We start from the raw sequence: 23,887 nt of genomic DNA on the forward strand, positions 1-23,887 counted from the left end.
GTCTTTATTGATACCCATATTACGACCGGACTAAGAGCCCTTGGTAATATGTTGTCCCTAAATAACTATTTTCTTGTATTGAAATTATCTATAATGATATATATATAATAGAGCAAATTACTCTAAAATACCTCACATTTATCGTAATTCACAGTTTGCGATCCCTTATTTGGAAATCAAACGATTTGTTACCTCGGTTTTGATTTTGTAAACTATAAGGTCCTTCTGTTAGTTCCGTTAATAATTTAAAATTTACTTTCAAACGATTTGGTACCTCAGTTTCAATTATATAAACGATTTGATACCTCAGTTTCAATTATATAAACGATTAGATACCTCATTTGTAAACGATGTGGTACCTCACATTTCATTCCGTCAACGATTTAGTACCTATATTTAGCAGAAGCGCCTTATAGTTTACAAAATCAAAACTGAGTTACCAAATTATTTGATTTTCAAACAAGAGGTATCAAATTGATCGAGTAAAACCCTAATAAATCACAAAATGAGAACAAACTTGGGATGGGATTAGGGGTGTAAACGAACCGAGTTGTTCGCGAGCAGCTCGGCGTTTGACTCGATAAGAGCTCAGTTCATATTCGTTCGTATTTTAAATGAACCGAGTCCAGCTTGATTTTATATTCGTTAACATAAACGAGCCGAACATGAACACTCCAAAGCTCGGCTCTGCTCGGTTCATTTACATCCCTAGATGGGATCCAAGCTTATATGTTTTCTTAAAAATCAATAAATATGTAACTGTGATTTATGAAGATCTACATAAAAATACATATGATTTATGAAGATCTAGACTCAAAATTGACATAACATTATCAAATCAAAACCTAATAAACAAATTCATAAAAACAAAATTGGCAGATCGTTAGTTTCTCTTCTAAAACCAGAATATGTAGTTAAAGAAGGAAAAACATTGGGAGATACCAAAGTCTCTATATATGTGGCCTGAGTTGGCCATGGTTGAAGACGATGAATATAGATATCGTCACTGTATTGGAAATTTTTACGGTCATATATTTTCAATGAGTTTCTACCGACTCCCATTACAACTTCATCTCTTCCGATAAAATCCAGCGGCATCAAGATACAGGAAATTCTGGGTAGATCTACTGGAAAAACCATATTGCTTAATTTGATCCAAGATTCTGCCACACCATACTCTTTCATCACCCATACCTTCAAGTTCCCTATACCAGGAATGCCCACACAAAGATTACCATGTAGAGTAGACATAAAAGCTGGTCTATAGCGACCAGGTATAACGATATTACACGGGTTAGGATCAGGGTTCGCCAGAGGTGGCGGTAAAGGCAGCTTCTTGAATTTCACTTGCACCAAATCGATTGACAGAATTTCGATTGTCAAAGTATCAAAATTTCGGATTCTAATTATCCAATGTGGAATACCATTCCGCAGAGTAATCCCTGGTTCGTTGTTAATATACGGCCGGCCATCGTTATCGTCGTCGTCGGTCGGAATCCGATAACTTTTTCTATTCCAACGATTTTCCTTCAAGTTATAAACTTCAACTTCCGAATTGTTTCCATATCTATCAAAACAAACATCTACAACTTCGTAATTATCGTTAAATTCGTCAAAAACGAGCCCGCACATATAGGTATTATGTATTAGAAAAGAGCTTTTGCGAATGGTTATGTGCTCTCTAATAGATGGATTCCACAATATAAAATCTCTCCTGTTCTTATATGAAATACATAAAAGTAACAATCCATTACAAGAACTAACCACCGAGGCTTTCATGTCAACTGTGTTTTCTGGTTCGGGGATGGGTGGAAGTTCAAGATTTCCGGTTGCCTGTAGTTGTCTCAGTCCATGAAGAGAAAGGTATGTATCCTCACTTTTCAGAATTCCATGTCGATAGGAGGAGCTTGCCCTAGCATGGTGGAGATGCTTAAGACGGAAATTAGGGCTTGAAATCAGAGAAAGCCAAGAGCTGTGCACGCTTTTAAATCTTATGAGTGATTTTGGAGGTAGCCGCAAAAATATGTCGAATAAAATATCCGGCGGAATGTGAAGGGCTTTTATTTTTTCTTTCATAACCCTAAACTTCTTTTGCAGAGGAATCATAGTGGTGTTTGCTTCAAAACTTAAAATTTTTGACTTTTATATATAGGGTTAATTGCTCTAGAAATCACCAACTTTCCCGTATTTTTGGTATTTGACATGAAATTTTAATTTTGGCATATAAATACACGAACTATCAATTTTTTGCATATATAACATGGGCACCATTTTAAACATAAAACGGCACCGTTTTATGCCTAAAACGGAAACTTGGTCATATATGCAAAAAATTGATAGTTCATGTATTTATATGCCAAAATTAAAAGTTCGTGTTAAATACCAAAAACACGCGAAAATTGGTGATTTTTTGTGCATTTAAGCCTTATAGATACTTAGTTTTGCATTACGTTTACGCACGTGGCTCATAATATGACTCGTCAAATTATATATTAAATTTGTTATAGCTATAACAATTTATTTTATTTATAATTAATATTAAATTAGTTACAATTTTTGCTAGAAATAAATATAGTATTTCAATTTATAATTTTTAAAATTAATTAACATCAATAACATTTATTTATCATAATTATAATAATTTATTTTACATATAACTAATATTAAATTAGGTAGAGTTTTTGTTGAATTAGGAAATATCTTTGTAAGTTTATTTAAGACTATTAATTATAATAGTAATTAAAATTACATTTATCCAAAAAAATAATTAAAATTACAGTTTAAGAAAATAAAAACATAAAATCTTAATCCAAATTTAATTTAAAAACACTTAAAATTAGATTGCAGCTGTAATTTAATTGCAATTTCTGACCATGCTTCTATATATTTTGATTTAGCAATTTGAAATTATATAACACATTGCATCATTACTTCATATACAATTTATCTTTTTCTTCTTACTAGTTTTTTTGGCCACGTGCTACGCACGTTAACAGTATCTATATGACCCGTTATTTAATATTATAATTGTATATTTTTTTAATAATATATTATTATTTAAATTTTATTAGACTTGTATTTTTTTATTTGTTTTGTTTAATTATTTTATAAAATTTTATTTTTTTTATTGGAAATGTTAAAAAGTTAGAATTAAACAATAGATTTAATATTTGATATTGTTGTTATTAAAAAAATGATAATATAACTGAAACAAATTCATATTATTTTTCATTGTAAATAACTAATAAATATCAAAAATATCAAAGCCTTAACACAAATATTATAATATGATTATTTAATATTAATGAAACTCGCCATATTCTTTTATATATAGTGATATATCTGTACAATTCCTATTAGAATTAGAAATTTAACACATAATGATAGTTGTTGCACAATTCCTTTTAGGATTAGGAATTTAATACATAATGATAGCTACTGCGATAATTATTTTTAATATGTTTCCTTTATGGATTAGGAATGTCATCTTTCTATTTGTTAAGTACAAATATATAAAGGGTATTTTTGTCCGTGAATGAAAGTGTTCCCCCGCGAATACACTTTTATATTTGTTATAGATTAATATAGAAGATAGATATTGATGAATTACATATATATAATAAAAACAAAAACCAGAAAATAGAAATTAATTATTTAGAATTTGAGACACTCACGACGGTCAATGCCACTAGACCGGTTACAATAGTCATAAATCATATGATATTTACGAACCCATCTGATCCATTTTCGATCTTTTCTACTGAGTCCCCTCTTGAGCCAAGCTTTGCTTCCAACAGAACGAGTCGTCTGTATGTTCAAGTTGCTATAGTAGGCAGTAAAAGGAGCCTTGGACCAGTCGGTTTTGACTCGGCCACCCTGGGTCGCCCATTGGTCTGCATCCCAAAGAGTTGCCCGAGCCGACATCGGTTTGGTTTTAGGATATGGTACTCCGATTTTATTCTCGAATACCCTTATGGGAATGTTATCTACTAATAAACTGCATTCCATGAAAAAAAACGTGCATTTATCATTTTTTATACACATATTAATCAAATAGTTTAAAGGGTAAGAATAAAATCTTATATAGTCAATTAATTTATTTTTATAATAAATTAATCTATCATTGAAAGAATTAAAAAATGGAAAAATCAATATAGTTTTTCCAAAATATTTATATAATCAATTTATAATTTATTTATTCATTAGTAACTTACATCATTTTTGTAATTTATTACAATTATTGATATAAAAAATTGTTTTGCCTAAATTTTAAAGAAAAATATGAAATAGTAATTATTTTCCCTAAATCATTTAATTAATTAAAAAATGCACACATATGGATAAGCAATAGAATATCTTACATGATGCGATGGGGACTCCATAGTATGGTATATAAGTGAAATCTTTGAGTTGGATCGAACCAAAGGTTAAATTCTTGCTCCCTATTTCCTTTCCCTCCAACGTACACATTTGTGTGCAAAGTATAAGGCGAACCACTAGAATTTCCCAAGAACTCCAGATCAATCTCATCATGATCTCCCCCCGGAGGAGATGATAACTGCATTGCATACACCAATTTAAATGTGAATTACGATCAACGAAGATGGAAGTAATAAGCTAATAAACAATGAACTTTATTCAGTAATTCATGACCAATCTTTCGGCTTTGATATTGCCGGATATCTGCGGCCACTATCTTGACTAATAATTCATATCGAGCCGGTTAAAATTTTGTGGGCGACAAAACTCTGTTTAAAAGGTTTTCTTAAAGGTTTATTTTGCTCGTTCAATTTAGAAAAAAGAAATCAAAAATCGTAATATTAAGGAAAAAAAACCCTAACTTGTCAATTTTGAGTCATGTTATACCCTAAGTTGCCGTCAATCTGACATCATTCTTTATGGTTAAAAGTGTAAAATAATCCAAAGTCGATAAGTTGTTAGTGCTTTTGGCTATAACCACAAACTCTAATTCTTTTAATCGTTTGTCAATTATGTCCGGTATATTTTCAAACGTTGTCAATATATCTATGTGACATTTGGAGCGTGACCAATCTTAGATGGGACGTCTATGTGTACAAAATTTATCTTAACAAGCGTACACAACACCACGCCACGTCAGATTGACCGCATTTCAAAATAGTCATATGGATATATTCGAAAACATTTAAGAAAATAAAGTATTAATCTACGATAATTAACCTTCATGAATGGAGAAGTTAGCATTCGAATTAATTACATAGAAGGTAGTGACGGTGCCGGCGGAGTTTCCGGGGACTAATTTCATTTGCACATCAAATTTGGCATAGAGATATTCTTGATTGGTCTGAAAACCAGAGCCGGACTCCTTGTCAAGGCTTAGCGACAAAAGATTTCCTCCGTTCAGAATCTTGCCACGGCCATTGCCCCATGTTACAGCCACATCTTGGTAGAAATTACCGGCACAGGATGCTACAAAAGTACTCAAAATAATGCCGGAAAGCAAAAACAACGGCGACATGGCCGATCAAGAAGGAGAAAAGAGAAAAATAATTAATGGAGATTATAGGCTTCCCCTTTTATTCTCCTCTTTTATATATAGGTAATTAATAACTTCTGTTACAAGTAACAAAGCTGGTGCAATTTTACATGCTAATTATAGGAGATTACAGCGAATTAATCATATTTATATATAAATACTCAGTCTAAGAAAATAGACAACGATCGATTTTATCATTGGCATGCCTGAATCTCAGCTATTATATCAGTATATGTAGCATGCATTACTCTAGTTTCATTCAAAAGTTTAGTATAAAACTTAATATGGGTACTGTCTATTAAAGAAGAGTGTCTATGCAAGTTAGAATGAGCTTTCAAGGAATTGAATCGGACCGTGTTAAAGATAATCCTACATCGATAAAATAACATAAATATAAAAAATTATAAATATAAAAGTTCAACCACCTATTAACTAGTACTATTATTAATTTATTAGGTTATAGTTGAGTTTAAATATATTCATATACATAGAATTTTACATTCCAATCCATTTATAATCAAATACTCCTACATATTAATCAATATTATTTTCAAATGAGAGGCCGGTTCGACTATTAACCGGAGGTCAGTCCAGTTCACTAATTCGCTAAAAAAATCAAATTTTTGATTTAACTGTTTCAGGAAAAAAAAAAACATAACCAGTAAGTTATTGAATTTTTAGAACCGTAAAATTTGTTGGTTTTCATAAACTTAATTATGATAAATTTATTTTTGGCTAATGGTCTAAAAAACCTTCGCCTTTTAGCCCCTTCTTGTTGGCACCCTAACGTTGTAAAATCGCTGATTACACCCAAATTCGCACCTTCATTTTCAATTGCACTCTCAATTATTAAATTGATCTCTTTTTCATTTAAAAAAAGTTCAAATCAATATATTTTAACATATATTCTAATAGCGCTTAATGTCATATTTAAAACAAAAGCTTTTTTTCCAAAACAAATTAAAATCTAATACTAATTTTTTATTTAATATAAATAAACATTATTATATTTTAAATATAATTTTTTGTTTTAATTATAACATTGAAAACTACTTAAAATATATGTTAAAATAAAAAGTATTAAAAAAAACAGGTCAATTTGATGCTCAGGGTGCAATTGGAACTAAAAGGTGTTAATTTTGATGTTTGAGGGTGCAGTTGAAAACGAAAGTTGCGGATTTGGATGAAAACGGTAATTTTAGAACGTTAGAGTGCAAACAAAGAGGTTAAAAGGTGGAGGTTTTTTCAGACTATTAACCTTTTTTTTTAAAAAGAATTAGGTCTAATTACTAATCTTCAATTAAAGGATTCAAAAAAATTGATTTAATCGATTTAACCAACTGAATTATAAATCAGTGGTCCAACCAGTTCAGCCACCGATTTTTTTTAATTCATTCTCAAAATAGGATGGAAGTGGTTGTAAGCAAGTTTTAAGGGGTAATGTCATTAAAATTCACCAACTTTACACGTTTTCTCGATTTTAATCACGTTTTTAATACTTCTCATAAAAATACACTAACTTTTATTTTTTTTCTTCAAATTCATACACGGTGCTGACATGTCACATATTCATTGGTGCAATTTGCTGATATGTAAGTTATTTTTAACCAATGAAAAATTGGGTATTTTTACAAATAAAAAATAGACATAATTAGAGTACAACTAAAAATATTAAAAAGAAAAGAAAAAACAACAAATTTTCAGAACTGACGTACGAGAAAGATGATCTCCCTCCATGGAAGACGAACGAGATCTAATTTGGCAGGTCCGAGGGCGGCAACGGAGTCGAAGATATGAAAAAATTAATACTATTAATTCATATTAAATAAAAAAAATATTATCATTTGTTTATTATTCTTTAAATTTGTGGAGAAAACAGATTTTTTTTTGTTCTATATATAACATCATAAACTATTTAAAATATATGCTAAATATGAAAAAATTATTTAAATTTTGTCCGAGTATAAAAGAGGTCAATTTAATATTTTAGGGTACAATTGAAAATCGAAAATGTGAAATAAAGTAAAATTGGCGATTTTATAAGATCGCAGTGGAATAGAAAGTCAAAAGGTATGTAGTTTTTAAGACATTTTGTCTTTTATTTAAATAAATATAATTTTATTTGATTTGATTTATTTTCAAAATTTGTTTAAACACTTATCATTTACTAAAAGTAAATAATTTGTTTAAATATAATTTTATTTGATAGTAATGATGTTTTTAGAAGTGTAGATTTTTTTTTTTTTGAGAAACTAGTTGATTTTCTCCAGTTTTCCGAATTTGTAGCTTCTTTTGCCTCTCACTCCTTGTGGTTATGCTAATAAAATTATCATTTATCAAAAAAAACTTAATTATTAAATGTTTATCAAATTAATTAAATTTGTATAAAAAAAATTAATAGTAGAAAAACAAAATTAAACCTTTGAGTGCATTTGTAGTTTAAACTAAACTCTTCAATTTCTATCATATTATCTCAATTTCATCATTTCTTCCGGTCATAAATTTTCTAACAATTAAATTGTTCTAATTTTCATTTAAATATATATACTAACTTTTGTAATCAACATGATCTATTTTTTAGAATTTTAGAATTTAATTTTTAATCTAAAAAAATGAAAAATAATATTAATATTTAATTCGAAGTTCTCTAAATTTTCGGTGACTGAAATAAAAATAAAATAACTAATTTAAAGATAAAATTATTAAAAAAAAGCAAATATGAATTGTCTTGAGGTGACAGACTGAAAAAATGTTGTAATTGCAGCGAAATGATAAAATCAAAATATTATTATAAAAATCATAAAATATAATTCAAATTGTAACAATCCGTAAAAATTTATATTTTTTTATAATTAGAATTAAATGTATTTATAAATTTTAGAGTTAATTCAACTAAATAAGATATCAAATCTCTACAAGGCTACTAATTATAGTAGACGTATATATCTCAATATTTTATTTGATGTCATTTGTCGTCATCGATGACGAGTTGGATTTTTTCTGACTTATATTGCAATTTTTGCATGTCTTTATCAATGAAGAAAATCATGTGTTTTTCTGTATACAGCAAATATGTATTCGACACATACTATAATTTTGCAATTAAGCACGTTTTTGTTTAAGTTGGAAAAACAAGTACCTTATATAACACGTAAATGTAAAAATATGTTCAATAATCAATATGTTGTTGTCTTGACGTTGGCCAACGGATAACATAATGAAAAAAATTCTGTATTTTTTATATTTTTTATTTCGTTTTTAGACATTTTTATTTTTTATTTGGTCCCTATACTTTAATAAATAATTTTATAAAGTTTTTTATTAATGAAAGTGCGAAAATATTAAGGATCAAGTAAAACTGTTTTTAAAAGTATAAAAATAAAAAATATAATTTTAAAAAATATAAAGATCACGTAAAAAATAAAAACGCTTAAAAATGAAGTACAAAAACTGAAAAGTACAAAAAAAATTAAAATAGATTAAATCTAGAAGAATTGACTCCTTATATTAATTTGAGTAAGATGAATGTTTCAAACACTCTCTTGGACAAATACTGTATTATTTAGGCTAAACCCATCTAGAGGTCCTTGTACTATATTATTTTTGTTCAAAAAGCCCCTGTACTATTTTTTTATTCTTCAGGTCCCTCTACTTACATAATTTTAGATTTTCAGGTCATTTTTTAGTTTATTCCAGTCCCTCTACTTACAATTTTTTTGTTCCTCCAGTCCCTCAAAAGGACCTAAAAATCGGAATTTTGTCAAGTACAGGGACCTGAAGAACAAAAAAATAGTATAAGGACTTTTTGAACAAAAATGATATAGTACAAGGGCATCTAGATGGGTTTAGCCTATTATTTATTATATGGATAATTTGATTTGAAATCATAACGTATAAAATAATATGTGGATACGAGAAATCGTGAATATTGTATGATAAACTAGGTTTTAACGTTCACCTTTCTGAAAATTATTAAACTGTTTTATTTAATTTACCTATCAATTTTATGTGAAAGATACTGAAATACTTTCTACACCTTTGATAAACTCATCTTCCATCAAAATAACTCGAATCAATTTAGTTAAATTACAAATTAACCTTATATTCTCATCAAATTGGACACTAAGAAAGCATATGTGTCAAATTTTAACATAAAATAACTACTCATCATTTAATTATAATTTTTCAATATTAATTTTGTATAAATGTTTTTTTGTATTATTTTCTATTTCTTTTTTTTTCCTTTTTAACTTCATATTTCCTCTTTCTATTTTTAAGATTTCCTTTGATTAAATTTTTGCAGTGGTAGAATTACACGTCAACATAATAAACATATAAAAAAAATTATATAGTTCACCTCTTCTTTTAATAATTTATTTAATATAGTATCCGTTGTTATTATTATAAAAAAAGAAAAAAAATTGAATAATTCCCAAACATATGGTTGATTTTTTTAAAATGATAGAAAATATAGATAAAATAATTATCGAAAATAACTAATTATAACATTTTTAAAACATTTTTCATTAAAAATAAAATTAAAATTTTGTATTTTTTATGAATAATTAAACATAGTATTATGTTATTTTTAATGCTAAAATTATTATAAATATTAACATTGTATTTGGATGCTCGAGTATATGTAGTCTTGTATGTAATTTCGTTTTTTGGGGTATTGGCGAAACAAATCCCAACGTTTCACTTTTTTAGCGATTTAAACCTAACGTTTAAAACTTTACGAAATAAATCTTAACCTTTCTAATTTTTGCAAATTTTAGCCCAAGTTCTAATTCCAGCCATTTTGTCATCTTTTTTAAGCTGCAAGTTGCAAAAATGCGACACGTTCGAATTTTATTTGTAAAAGTTTAAAACGTTTGGAATTTAATATATCAATAATATGGTTGTCACATAAGCAAATAGTAGCCGGAAAACAGCTTGGGCTACAATTTGCAAAAATTGAAAAGATTATGATTTGTTTCGTAAAATTTTAAACGTTAGGCTTAAATCGCAAAAAGGGTGAAATGTTGAAATTTATTTTGCCAATATCCCTTTTTTTCCAATCAAGCGCTTGAGATGAAGAAAAATATTATTCCCTTTGTCCCACTTAAGAAGTCCCATTTGCTTTTATAAAAAACATTAATTATTTTTGTCTTTTCATGTTTTGCCCCTATTAATTATAGTGGAATTTTTCAAATTATTCTTTTAAGATGACTAAAAGAAGGGTAAAATAGAATATTCAATGGTAAAACATTCCAAAAATAGTAATGAAACTTTTTAAATGTAACATCTTAAAATAAAATATGGGACTTTTTAAACGGGGCGGAGGGAATATAGTGCTCGTGTTTTATATGTTTGCTCATCAGTTTGATTGATCATGATCAACCGATGGCTACACAACTAATTAAAATAAACCACTTGAAGTATTAAAAACACTCAACGTGGAAGAATGAGTTTTAGTCTATTCATGAAGAAGATATAACAGATTATTTTATAAACTACTAGAAAGCTTTCAAATTGTTTTTTTTTTTTTTGCCTGTTATTCATTTTAATTGCAAGATTTGGAAGAATGTATTTCCAATTGTGTTATCTTTTTGAATTTTTATTTATTTATTATAGGCACATTTATCACTTGTTCTTTTTTGATTGAATATCACTTCTTTCTTTTAAAAGCTATTAATCATTTTATAATCACCCAAACAAAGAAGAGGAAGAAAAAAAACAAAATAGATAATTTGTTTAGAATTGTTCTTTCTTTTATTTGTTGCATATACAGTTTTCCTAATAGTTTTATTAATTCGGATATTGGAGACAAAAACTCTTTCCTAACTGGTAATAGGTAAAAAAAATGATGGCGTGCACATTATGATTTTTGTAAAAAAAATAAATAGATATTTCTAATTATTTTATTTCAATATTGAAATTTTTATTTATTTAAAATTATTTTTCAAATTAAAAAGTTAGCAAACTATATTACAATTCAATTTACTAATTTTATGGTCAAAATATAAACAAATAATACTAATTCAATATATTTTTAACTATAACTTATTAAATTTCAATCTTATTCCTAGTGAATATATTTTTTCCCAATCGCTGAAGCAGTGTAAAATTTATCGAAAAAATATATACACATACGTAAGATTAATATATATCTATTCAATTTTAATGGATCGATAATTCAAGTAAAAACATGTCCTACAACCGCTATATAAATACATGCACCTAAGTAAGCTTTTATAATAAATAAAAAAAACAATGGCATCTAATAATTCAGAGGCATCATCAGCTGCTAGCTTCAACAAATTTCATCAAATAAGTGTTCAAGAACTCGTTAAAAACCCCATACTCTCAGTCCCGTCACGCTATGTGGTTCGATCTAGTGATGATCACAAAACCTTGAGCTGCAAATCTTTATCAAAAACCACTATAATTCCTACTTTTGACTTCAATCTCTTGCTTTCTAAAGAAACTTCTGAGTTTGAGATTCAAAGGTTGCACTCTGTATGCCAAGAATGGGGCATCTTCCAGGTTCTTTCTATCAAATTATATCTATTTCAATTTATTTTTTTTTATATATATATATATATATAGGTTTAATTACTTAAAAAACCCTCATCTTTAGTTTTGTTTTCGTTTATACCCCGACCTAGAAAAATTGTCACAAATACTCATGACCTTGTCTTTATGTTTCACCTCTACCCCAAATTTCAAAAAAAAGATGATTTATTAAAAACAACTAAATATAATGGTTATTTTATATCTTTTTCTAATAAAAAAATTACAAACAAATACTTTATCTTTAAAAACGCTCAAATAAGTCCTAAAATTAATTAATTTTTTTAATTTAAATAAAATAAAATAAATAAAATATTTTTTTTAATTACAACCTACAACTATACTCCAATTTAAAAAACCGCTAATATTATTCCCTATTATTTATTAATAAAAAAAATTTGATTTTCGAAACGGACGCCGGAAAAGGAGGAACAGCTGCTCCTCCATGGAAGGAGGACGACTGTTCCTCCTTCCACAAAAGGAGGACGGTGGCGGTGGGTGGAATTTTTTTTTTACTAAAAATGAAGGACTACTTTAAACTTTTTTTCAAATGAAAAGAGGTAAATTTAATACCTCGAGGGTAGAGGTGAAACAGAAAGACAAAGTCATGAGTATATGTGACAATTTTCCTAGGTCAGGGTATAAACGAAAAAGAAAAAGAAATTAAAGGTGAGGGTTTTTTAAGTAATTAAGCCTATATATATATATATATATATATAGTGACGAAGTTAAGGGGCGGGAGTGGGCGGCCATCGTCTCTTCCAACCAAAATACACTTATGGGTAGTTCAGTGGCTCGATAGCTTCCTAATTCAGCAACCATTACTCTCAGTAAAATTTTCAGTTCCGCCGCTATATATATATATATATATATATAAGGCAAAATAATTTTATTTATTCATATTTTTAATTTAGATGGTAAAAACAATTATGACAATATGATCGCCGGTTTATAATTTATGACATTTATATCCAATTTATAATTTAAGACAGTTATATTCAATTTTAAATTTAAATCTATTAAATTGTCGACCACAATTTAAATCTATTATCATATGCATAATTATCTATAAATTATTATCATATGCACATGATTGTTTTTTGAAATATAATTATCATCTTGGTCAAAGATGAGTATATAAAAAGTTAGGTTGCGTGTATGTATAATCTTTGGAATTAAATTAAACATGCAATAATATTAATAATACACCAAAGAATGAAATTGCTAATAAATTTGAGATTTGATTAAATTATGTGCAGGTGGTGAACCATGGAATTAGGTCAACGCTAAATAAAGTGAACGATGAGATTGAAGAATTCTATAAACTGCCCTTAGAGGAGAAAATGAAATACAAAATTAGGGCGGGTGATTTTGAAGGGTATGGTGCTACTGAAAGAACACAAGGAAAACTTGACTGGGGAGATCGGTTTTACATGATAACAAACCCTATTTCTAGACGAAAGCCTCACCTCTTACCGGACCTCCCTTCATCTCTAAAGTATCGGTTCGACTTAATTTGGTTCATCTTTTACGCACCTTTAGTTACGCTTTTATTATTGGAGCAAATTACTCGGACACTCTTGATATTTATCATAATTCACACTTGCATGCATTTCTCTTGTTTTATAATCAAATAATATGATAATTTCAATAATTTGAACGATTAAAGTGTTCAGTTATAATGTTCGGATGACATCTTCGATCGTGTCTATTATTTTAAAATGTCAAACCAAACCAAATCGAAATTATCGGACTGATGCAAACCCCTAGCTATTTCTTGACTGTTTAGTAGACAGATATGAGACATTCAATTATTGATTATAGGTCTAATGGCAAAAAAAACCCAAACCTTTACGACTTGTTGCAATTATATCCAAACCTTTTAATTTTTGCAATAATATCCAAATTGCATTTTTTGTAGCAATAATAGTCAAATTGATGGCTAAATTTGTTGTTTTCAATTAAGATATTAGGATATTATTATATTTTGATGTATAATAATATAGTAAAAGTCCCCAAAAATGGCAAAAAACTCAAAAAAATTCACATAAAAAGTGCAATTTGGATATTATTGCAACAAAATAATGCAATTTGGATATTATTGCAAAAATTAAAAGGTTTGGATATAATTGCAACAAGTCGTAAAGGTTTGGGTTTTTTTTGCCATTAACCCTTGATTATACTATAAAGATATGCTGGGATTTGAATCTGATATCCTCAATATAACAACATATTAATAATGATCAAGTTGAATATATATATACACATTTAAATATATTTATGTATACAATATAATATGGATCTTTGACGTAAATATTGTTTATCTACAGGAATAGCTTGGAAAATTATATATCAGAAATGCAGAAACTTGCGAAGAAACTTCTCGAGTTTCTCGCGCGAGCTCTAAAGATAGAGGAAGTGGAGATGGTCGAGATGTTTGAGGACGGAATGCAATCGGTGAGAATGACATATTATCCGCCATGTCCGCAGCCCGAGCTGGTGGTCGGGATAACTCCTCATTCTGATGCAACTGGAATCACTATCCTGAACCAGGTCAATGGTGTGGATGGGTTTCAGATTAAAAAAGATGGTGTCTGGATGCCTGTTAGCTTCTTGCCGGATGCACTTGTTGTTAATTTGGGTGACATTCTTCAGGTCTGTTCTTTGCACTCAGTTTATTTTCTTCATAACCCTAGTTTTGATATGACTCAAAAAAACTGAATATTTGTTACTTTTTTAAAAAATAATTGTCAAGTATAGTCTGATTTAAAGGATTTTATTTTAGTTATAGCTAAATTCGCTCAATTGAATCAACTAAGCGTAATTTTGCAATGCGATCGTCATTAAATAGTCAACTTTTTTATGTTTGTAATGTTTATTTAATCGGATGAATTTAATTTTAATATATTGCTATTCATTGACAGTCACGTGAGTAAAAACTCTAAAAATTATGATGAATTTATTCAATGTGAAGACTTGGCTATAATTAAAATAAAATTATTGGAATCAGAAATTTTTTTGTTAGTATTAAGGGAAAACATTTAATATTTTTTAAATCATTAAGCCTTAAATTAAAATTTAGGAAGAACCTCTATCCATATGAACATCTTATTTCTCATCTTGAAAGAATATTATTTCTTAAATTAAAAACAATGTTTCATACTTTATTTAACCATAAATATTTAATGCATAATAGTAATGCTTATATATATTTTTTGATGAATTAATGCTTATATATCTAATTTTATCTTTTACATTCTTGAAGATTTTGAGCAATGGAGCCTATCAAAGCATCGAGCACGGGGCAGCAGTAAATTCAGAGAAAGAGAGAATATCTATTGCATTTTTCTGCAACCCTAAATTTGACGCAGAAATTGGACCTTCAAAGAGTCTAATAAACCCACAGAACCCACCAATATATAAAAGAATAGGGATGGAAGATTATGTCAAAGGTTTCTTCTCTCAGAAACTCAATAGCAAATCCTATCTCCACCAAATGACACTTGACAAATAATCACCTAACCGAATCGCGATCGTTAACCGTAAAATGATTTTTTATATCCATAATATTAACCTTTTTATTAAATATATTTTTAAAATAAAATCGAACTATCTAGTCCGTCACTTTAAAAATTGAGATAAAATATATTCAGAACGCATTTAGTCCGTCACGGATTATTCTTTTGGATTTACTTGATTGTTCCGGTTAGAAAAGATAAACTCTAGAATTTTAATTTATATATAATTGTTTTGATTTGTAAAATTATTGGACCAGATAGTTCAAATCATTTTAAAAATATATTTTTTCATAAAATTGTTAAAACATTGGATAGAAAAAATCATTTTGCTTAGATATATAGTTACTGAAGTATATAGGAGATATTTTCATTTAGATCATATTCATAAAAGATGTATGAAATATATCCGTAAATTTCATACATTTAAATGGGAATGATTGAATTCATATATATATCATATTTGGTAGATTTTTAGTTTAGATTAGAATTTACATACACTCACACATGTATATTGCCTCACACCCGTTATTGTAATTTAATTAATGTTAATTAAGCATATCTATACCTTCTTACTTTTGTTGTAAATTAAAGAGTTATTTAAAAATCACCATGTTCATAGGCAATGTAATCAGATGGCTCATGTATTAGACAAATGGAGTATTTGAAAATGTTTTGTTTTTGGTGAACGAACTTGTAACAGTTCTTAATCAATAAAGTGCAATTCTAATTCAAAAAAAAAAGACTATTTAAAAAGGAACGTAATTTTTAATAAAAGTAGTAATTTAAACATTTTTTTATAAAATTAACATATATAAGCATATGATTTTTTAGTGTGGTAATTAAAAGCTTCAAGCCAGTTATTAGAATAATTAATAGAATTCTATTTGAATAATAAATAGTCATTTAATTTAATTAATAAATAAAATAAAATTCTGCTCATGTTTTATTCAAGATTAATAATAGATGACTACGTTGAGCTAAGGAATTTCTAAAAAGAAAAGTTGAGCTAAGGTTAAAGCCTTTAATTTATGAATCAAGTCGATCTTTAATTTAATCCTATTTTCTACATGAGCAAATTGTTAAAGTTCCACATTGATTATATATGTGAATGGACATGTGTTTAAATATTGGTTAGACACTTCTACTTAATACTAATTGGTTTTAAAATGGAATTTAACACAAATAAATAGGTGTTTGTAGTTTGTTGCATTAATTAAAATTACAGCAACATCCTTTTTTTAAAAGATACTAAAATACATTGATGATAAATCAAATCGCATTTCAAACAAATCAAATGATCTGTGACGAGGGTAGACTAGAATTTTAGATAGATTATAATTTAATTAAAAAATATGTAATACTGTAAAAAAACAATTATTAACAATTTGAGATAGAATATTTTTATATAATTTATTTTTTGAATTTTTTAAAAATAATTTTTTTAGATAGGGCGCAGGCATTGTCTAACCCTACCATGTCTCTGTCCCTGATGATATATAAGACTCAAAAAATTCAATATTTGATCTATTAGAAGAAAATAAAATAATCTAATAAAAATTTAAAGATTAATTTTTGATAGCATGCAAAATTAACTGGAAAAAATTATGGTTTAAATTTTCCGATAGTCATTTATAACTTTGAACTTCCGTATTTCGAAATGCTTTATTTTTGAAGCCGGCTTTAATAAAACTGCAAAAACCTCAATTCATCAAAAAAATTAAAAATGAAATACAAATAAGCCCTAAAAAGTATGAGACAAATAAATGATCATTTATGCAAAACAATATTGACAGAAACACACAAAAGTAAAGAAAACGCCTCATAGTTGCACCTCATTTCTCTCCCAAAAAATTTACGTTCAGAAGCAGGGCGAACGCCCAGCTCCACCTTGTAGATCTGTCACTGTTCAAATGTAAATTAATAACTTAAATAGATGCTCAAATTTTACATTTATTTAACTCTAATAGCATAATTTATATTTATATTTCATGTGATGTATACGTGTGTTATAATTCAAATAATATAAATGCTAGATAACATTCTATTAGGTCGTAAATTTATTTTTTTCACTAACACTTTCCCTCTCTAAGTGATAAAGAAAAACTAACTCTCATCAAATTCCACTTACATGATATTTAAATTTTGGGTTAATGTCAAAAAAAATCACGAATTTTAAACTTTTTTTCATTTTAATCACGTAGTTTAAATTTTCTCATTTTTATACACGAACTATCATTTTTTTTCAAATTCATACACGTTGCTGAGGTGGCACTCATTCATTGATGTAAAGTGACATCCACCTCAACAAATTACACCAACGGAACCGTGACATCTCAGCACCATGTATGAATTTGAGAAAAAGTGGTAGTTCGTGAATGAAAAAGAAAAAATTGAAACTGCGTGATTAAAATGAAAAAACGTGTAAAATTCGTAAATTTTTATAACATTAGCCCTTAAATTTTCCATCATATATTAGTCAACGCATCAACAATTAAGTTATATATGGGTGGTATACGGCTTAACCTGGCACGAATACATATTCCAAATCACTTGTCACGTTAAAAAAATAGGCAAAATATATGATTTTTTATCCAATTTGAGTCTCTCGACTATAATTTGTATATATTGAATCTATGTAAAATTTTATAAACTTTTTATATTTTCCATCATAAAGAAAAACATTAATATTGTCAAGTCAAACCGAAAAAGACTGATCAAGAGACATAATTTTAATAATAAAAAAATTGTAAGGATCCAATTCAAAAAAATATATAAAAAGTTTATTTCAATGGCATTAACGGTGTATAAACTAAACACACTATATTTCTATGATAAAAGAACCTGATATATATAAATTAAAAGTGTAAATATTCAAATTTGAGAAATTATAATAAAATACCAAATTCAAAAAAAGAAATGATATAAAGATTCAAATATACATTTTCCCCAAAAAAAATACTACTGTATTACTTGATAAATTAAAATATTACTGCTTTAATATTATTATGTTTTTTGATAAAATAAGTTGTTACTACGTTAATATAATTATATTATTATTTATTAATTTATTTTATATAAATTAATGGAATTATTTTCAAACTACCCTACTTTGAAAAAGTATTTACAATATTTTCATCCATCTTTTGCTTCATCTTTTTCGATACCCATTGTTATAAATACTAGTTTCGCATTACGTGCTATGCACGTGGCTCGTAACGTAACTCGTCAATGAACATATTAATAAATTTTTTATAATTATATCAATTTTTTATGAGAAAATAACAAAAATGCCAAAAAATTGCTTCTGTTTTCACACAATACAAGATATTATGAAAACATTTCACTTGTACCATTTTTTAAAGTTTCTTTTCACTAATACCATCTGCTGACGCGCACTAAGCTTTGTTGGTGCACCAAATGCAATGACCCGCGCGTGAAGGGTCATACATGTTGCATATTTTTCTTATAATAAAACAAAAGGTTGTATTATTTATCTAACATAGAAATTGATTTCCTTTATAATATGTTTATTTAAATTTTAAATTTTAATTTTAAAATATTATTATTAATTGTAATTTTAAAATATAAGTATATTAAATTTTAAAAAAATAAAAATACACAAATGATATAATTATAACAAAAAAAATTATAAATTACAGATATATTATTGATACATACTAAATACGTATAAATTATATATTAGAGATGTATCTATTAAGTACTGATGGATTCCGGCATCTCGACGGCATTAATCCTGCAAAACAGTGTAGATGGCTAATCGGACGGTTTGTCCGATTAGCTCTCCGATGCTTAAGTCAGTTTAGGCTTAAGAGAGAATAATTGTATTTTTTATAAGTTGTGTGTTTAGGCATACCTCAAGCTCCTTTTATAGTAGATGATTGCATACCTAGTAGTGTTGTAGTAGGAAAGTGATTCCTATTTAGTAGGGTTTGACCTTGATTAGGAGTGTCCTTCCTTATTCAGACAGGAGTCCTATTTAAGAAGATATTCCTAAATAGTCTCGTCTTCCTAAATTGGAGGCTATCTTCCTAAGTTGGAGTTTGTATCCAAATAGGACAGATACTCCGAATATTGCGTAGATCTTGGAGATCTTATCTGAATCCCGGGGTCGACGTGCTTTGTCCGAGTCCTCAGGGATTCGGTCTTTATGATGTCGAATGATGTATTTCGGTCAAGGAGGATCCGGTGGATTCGGCCCTTTGGGCGGGAGTCAGGTGTCGTCTGAGAATAGATCTCCTGCGACTCGGCTCCATTATAAGTAGAATAGGATTCGGTATCCATCATTAGCCCCCCCGCAAGTGAGCTGAAGTCATGGTATTTTATGCCTTGGAGTATTTCAGCTCTATTTGAGGCGAGTCGTTTTACTTCTCCAGCAAGATTTCTATTTTTCTTCTTTCTTCCACGTATCGTTCGTCTATTCCTCGTTGCTTTTGAACTTAAGACAAGTGTCCGTTTTTATTTTCCTTATATTTAAACTGTTGCATGACTTGTTTCATTTTTCATCTTTTGTTTATTATGGCGAATCCGTATAGATTCTTCTTTATCTTGATTGTCTAATATATCATCCTTCGGCGTTTCTCTTTTTTCTTCTTGATTTTGAACTTTTCTTGTTTAGGACTCGGTTGAGTCTTTTCTTTATTTAATGCATTGCTCATTATTTCCCATTTGGTTTGCTGTGTTTTTGTCTTCAAGTACTTTGATCTTCGTTGTTTGTGATTTTAAGTTTATTGTTTATTCCTCTTTATTCTTTATGTTCCTTCTTCTTTGGCGAGTCCCTGTTTGGCGATATTCATTTCATTTCTTTTTTTCTGTCTTTTTTGTGTTCGTCTTTATCTTTCTTCAAGGTGTTTCTTCTTGTTTTCTTTCATGCAATTCACTGATAGAGTTATGAGTCCTTCGACCCCCTCCATAAATACACTAATCTCAAAGGGTATTTATGCCCGTTTTTGAGATCATGTCTTCAATTTATTTCGTCGATTTTCCTTGATTTTGATTATTTTCGGACGGGTTGCCTTCCTTTTTAAGATTTGTTCCTCTGGTTTGGGTGAGTTGCCTTTTATTTGTTGCTTTGGGCCTATGGCCTTATTTCTTTTGTTCTGGACGAGTCGCCTTTATTTGAGCACTTGGCCTTATTTTTACCTGAATCATTTTAGACTCGGTCTTCAGTTTTGAGATCTTTTGCATTCCTCTATTGATTGGCATTTTGCCTTTCTTTCGCATTTCTCTTATTTTTCGGCGTTTTTCTTTCTTTCGCATTTCTCTATTACTTGACATTTTCGTCTTTCGCTTTATTTTGCTTTATTTAGTTGATTCGCCTTTCGTTTTATTTTGCTTCGAGTTGATTTTGATCTTTGATATTTCGCTTTTAGAGTTAATCTAAACTCTGTTTTTGGCGTTTTGCTTTTATTTTTAGAGTAATTCTATACTCTGGTTTTTGGGCGTTTCGCCTTTATTTTAGAGTAAGTCTATACTCTGGTTTTTTGGGCGTTTCGCCTTTATTTTAGAGTAAATCTATGCTCTGGTTTTTTGGCGTTTCGCCTTTGTTTTCCTCAGTCCTTCCGTTTTCCTCGATTGCTTTGTTGTTTTTAGGGGTATTACGCCCTTCTTCTTTATTTTTCCGGTGGTGTTTCTTCTAATTTTTTGATCTTTAATTTTTGGTTTCTGGATCGTTTCTTCAATTTTGATTTTTTCCTTTGCCTTCTGGGACATCTTAACCTTCGGTTCTTGGACCATTTCTTCATCTATATGTTTGTTTCGCCTTCAGTTTGTCTTTCGAAACATCTCCTTCTTTGCGTCTTGAGTCGCTTCACTTTTCGCCTCTCGATCCATTTCGTTCTTTATTTTTTGTTGCGTTGATAGGGGTAAGCACTTCAGTTTCACGTCCTCCAGGTCGATTTCTTCAGTTTTGATGTTCTTTAGTGTTTTGACTATATTTTCTTCCATAACTTCTTCCGCTATATATGTGGTTTTGCTCCGATGTGCAAATTCAGAGGATTTGCCTTTGTCTTCCTAATTTTTCTTTTTTGGATTGACTCTGTGGGGCTCTTTCTACTTTTGCTCTTTTCTGTCTTTTGCTTTTTTTGTTTTTCTTTTCTTGAATTTGGTTTCCTCATGACTTCGTTTTGGTTTTCACCTTTTCGGGTGGTATCCTTTTTTATCTTCTCCGTTTTGACATTATTTTTATTTTCTTCATTCCTTCCATCTTTCTTGTTTCTCGTTGTTTCTAGGGGTGTTATGCCCTTCTTCTTTAATTTTCCTCAAATTTCTTGATCTTCATTTTTTTAGTGATCCCTTGATTTCTTCTTTTTGACCAAGCCTTATTAGGCCGAGTCTCTTCTTTGTTGTCATGGTCTATTCTTTTTGACCGAGCCTTATTAGGGTGAGTCTCTTCCCTTTTTTTTTTATATTTTATAACATATTTATTAAATTCCATAATATATTTGAAGTCTATAAAAGTATGGATTAAATTAAAATAATAGTTTATTATTATTATTTTTCTTTGATTTTAATAACCAAATTTTAATATATATCATGCGAATTTCAAAATATATGAAAAAGATTCATCACGCATTATAATATTCCAACGAATATAAAAAATAAGATAAAATATTTGAAAAACTTATCGTGATTTAGATCCCGTTGATGATAAGATATTATCTCTGATTCGTCATTTCCGGATGTGGTCTCGGTAATTTCAGAAGGTCCTCTGAATCTTAGCAGTGGGATAAGAGATATTGAAATCAAGAGACTTTAATTTATCATGTCCACGTCATCAATAATGGTGGCCATAGCTTTCCACTTTGCAATTTCCATAATAATTTCTTCAGCATATAAAGTCGAGACAAGCCTCTGCAGTTTAGAGTCCACTGAGAAAGCTTTGATTTCATTATTTGTATTTGTGATTCCACCAGACAATTTAATGGTAATTTCTTTGTTATTTTTCTTCTCCCGGTTTCCATTGAAATTTATTTAATATTACGCAGCTTTTTTATTGTCCAAATCTTGCAGCTTCCTTTTTCTTTTTAACTTGTATCTCCTCGCTTTTTCCTGCTTAATTTTCTTATTGCTATTATTTGCCCGCTTCTCCTTTTATAATTCTTGATGACAATCGTTTTGTTTTTTTCTTGATTCTTCAAATTTAGGAGATCCGTTAGATATATTTATTATTCCTTTGGATTAGTCCCGTCGGATGCCATCCTTCAATAAGAATTTATTTTGAGTTCAGAAAAGCCCCTTCCAGTTTGAAGTTTTCAAGCTTTTCCCACAGACGGCGCCAATTGATGGATTCCGGCATCTCGACGGCATTAATCCTGCAAAACAGTGTAGATGGCTAATCGGACGGTTTGTCCGATTAGCTCTCCGATGCTTAAGTCAGTTTAGGCTTAAGAGAGAATAATTGTATTTTTTATAAGTTGTGTGTTTAGGCATACCTCAAGCTCCTTTTATAGTAGATGATTGCATACCTAGTAGTGTTGTAGTAGGAAAGTGATTCCTATTTAGTAGGGTTTGACCTTGATTAGGAGTGTCCTTCCTTATTCAGACAGGAGTCCTATTTAAGAAGATATTCCTAAATAGTCTCGTCTTCCTAAATTGGAGGCTATCTTCCTAAGTTGGAGTTTGTATCCAAATAGGACAGATACTCCGAATATTGCGTAGATCTTGGAGATCTTATCTGAATCCCGGGGTCGACGTGCTTTGTCCGAGTCCTCAGGGATTCGGTCTTTATGATGTCGAATGATGTATTTCGGTCAAGGAGGATCCGGTGGATTCGGCCCTTTGGGCGGGAGTCAGGTGTCGTCTGAGAATAGATCTCCTGCGACTCGGCTCCATTATAAGTAGAATAGAATTCGGTATCCATCAAGTACATTTAACAATGTATATATTATGTATAAATTATGTATCATTAATGTATTTATGTACATTTAAAAATTTATATTTTTAAATAGCAAAAATACATATTTGATACACATTATATACAACTTAAAAAAAATGTATCTATCATGTATAAATTATATAGTAAAAAACATGTATATATCATGTATAAATTTTGTATCAACGATGAATCTATAAAGTACATTAAAAAATATATTTATCATCTGTAACGTATATTAAAAAAAATATCTAACATATATAAAACTAAAAATATATAAAAAACAAAAAAAAGAGTTCGAACAATTAAATATGTATCAAATATATATCAGATAAATATAAATGGGAATGGCGTGTTGAAGATGTATCAAATATGTATCATAAATATATCAAATATGTATCCGAGATA

The 23,887-nt window shown here is 28.9% G+C and overlaps 3 protein-coding genes across 3 annotated transcripts; 1 reads left to right on the forward strand and 2 right to left on the reverse strand.

Annotated features, from left to right (window-relative positions):
* Positions 1-858: 858 nt before the first annotated feature.
* Positions 859-2,106, reverse strand: LOC126682068 (F-box/kelch-repeat protein At3g23880-like). Its single transcript, XM_050377622.1, has one exon. The coding sequence runs from the start codon at positions 2,104-2,106 to the stop codon at positions 859-861; it is 1,248 nt and encodes a 415-aa protein (XP_050233579.1).
* Positions 2,107-3,620: 1,514 nt separating this feature from the next.
* On the reverse strand, positions 3,621-5,565 carry LOC126680404 (xyloglucan endotransglucosylase protein 1-like). Its single transcript, XM_050375536.2, has 3 exons — positions 5,237-5,565; positions 4,362-4,558; positions 3,621-3,997 (listed from the first exon to the last, which is right to left on the reverse strand). Exons 1-3 carry the CDS (start codon positions 5,495-5,497, stop codon positions 3,655-3,657), a joined length of 801 nt encoding a protein of 266 aa, XP_050231493.1. The 5' UTR covers positions 5,498-5,565; the 3' UTR covers positions 3,621-3,654.
* Positions 5,566-11,752: 6,187 nt separating this feature from the next.
* LOC126680082 (oxoglutarate-dependent flavonoid 7-O-demethylase 1-like) lies at positions 11,753-16,160 on the forward strand. Its single transcript, XM_050375132.2, has 4 exons — positions 11,753-12,043; positions 13,330-13,568; positions 14,401-14,725; positions 15,336-16,160. The coding sequence occupies exons 1-4, from the start codon at positions 11,771-11,773 to the stop codon at positions 15,582-15,584; spliced, it is 1,086 nt and encodes a 361-aa protein (XP_050231089.1). The 5' UTR covers positions 11,753-11,770; the 3' UTR covers positions 15,585-16,160.
* The last annotated feature ends 7,727 nt before the right edge of the window (positions 16,161-23,887 follow it).

This window comes from Mercurialis annua, linkage group LG5, assembly GCF_937616625.2.
Source record: "Mercurialis annua linkage group LG5, ddMerAnnu1.2, whole genome shotgun sequence".
Taxonomy (NCBI): Eukaryota; Viridiplantae; Streptophyta; class Magnoliopsida; order Malpighiales; family Euphorbiaceae; genus Mercurialis; species Mercurialis annua.

Bases quoted from the DNA above. Each gene is read 5' to 3' on its own strand.
- LOC126682068 (XM_050377622.1), bottom strand. From the start codon at position 2,106: ATGATTCCTCTGCAAAAGAAGTTTAGGGTTATGAAAGAAAAAATAAAA.
- LOC126680404 (XM_050375536.2), bottom strand. From the start codon at position 5,497: ATGTCGCCGTTGTTTTTGCTTTCCGGCATTATTTTGAGTACTTTTGTA. The intron at 4,559-5,236 runs GTAATTAATTCG...TATGCAATGCAG, and splicing joins GCACCGTCACTACCTTCTAT to TTATCATCTCCTCCGGGGGG. The intron at 3,998-4,361 runs GTAAGATATTCT...CATGGAATGCAG, and splicing joins TGGAGTCCCCATCGCATCAT to TTTATTAGTAGATAACATTC.
- LOC126680082 (XM_050375132.2), top strand. From the start codon at position 11,771: ATGGCATCTAATAATTCAGAGGCATCATCAGCTGCTAGCTTCAACAAA. The intron at 12,044-13,329 runs GTTCTTTCTATC...AATTATGTGCAG, and splicing joins AAGAATGGGGCATCTTCCAG to GTGGTGAACCATGGAATTAG. The intron at 14,726-15,335 runs GTCTGTTCTTTG...ACATTCTTGAAG, and splicing joins ATTTGGGTGACATTCTTCAG to ATTTTGAGCAATGGAGCCTA.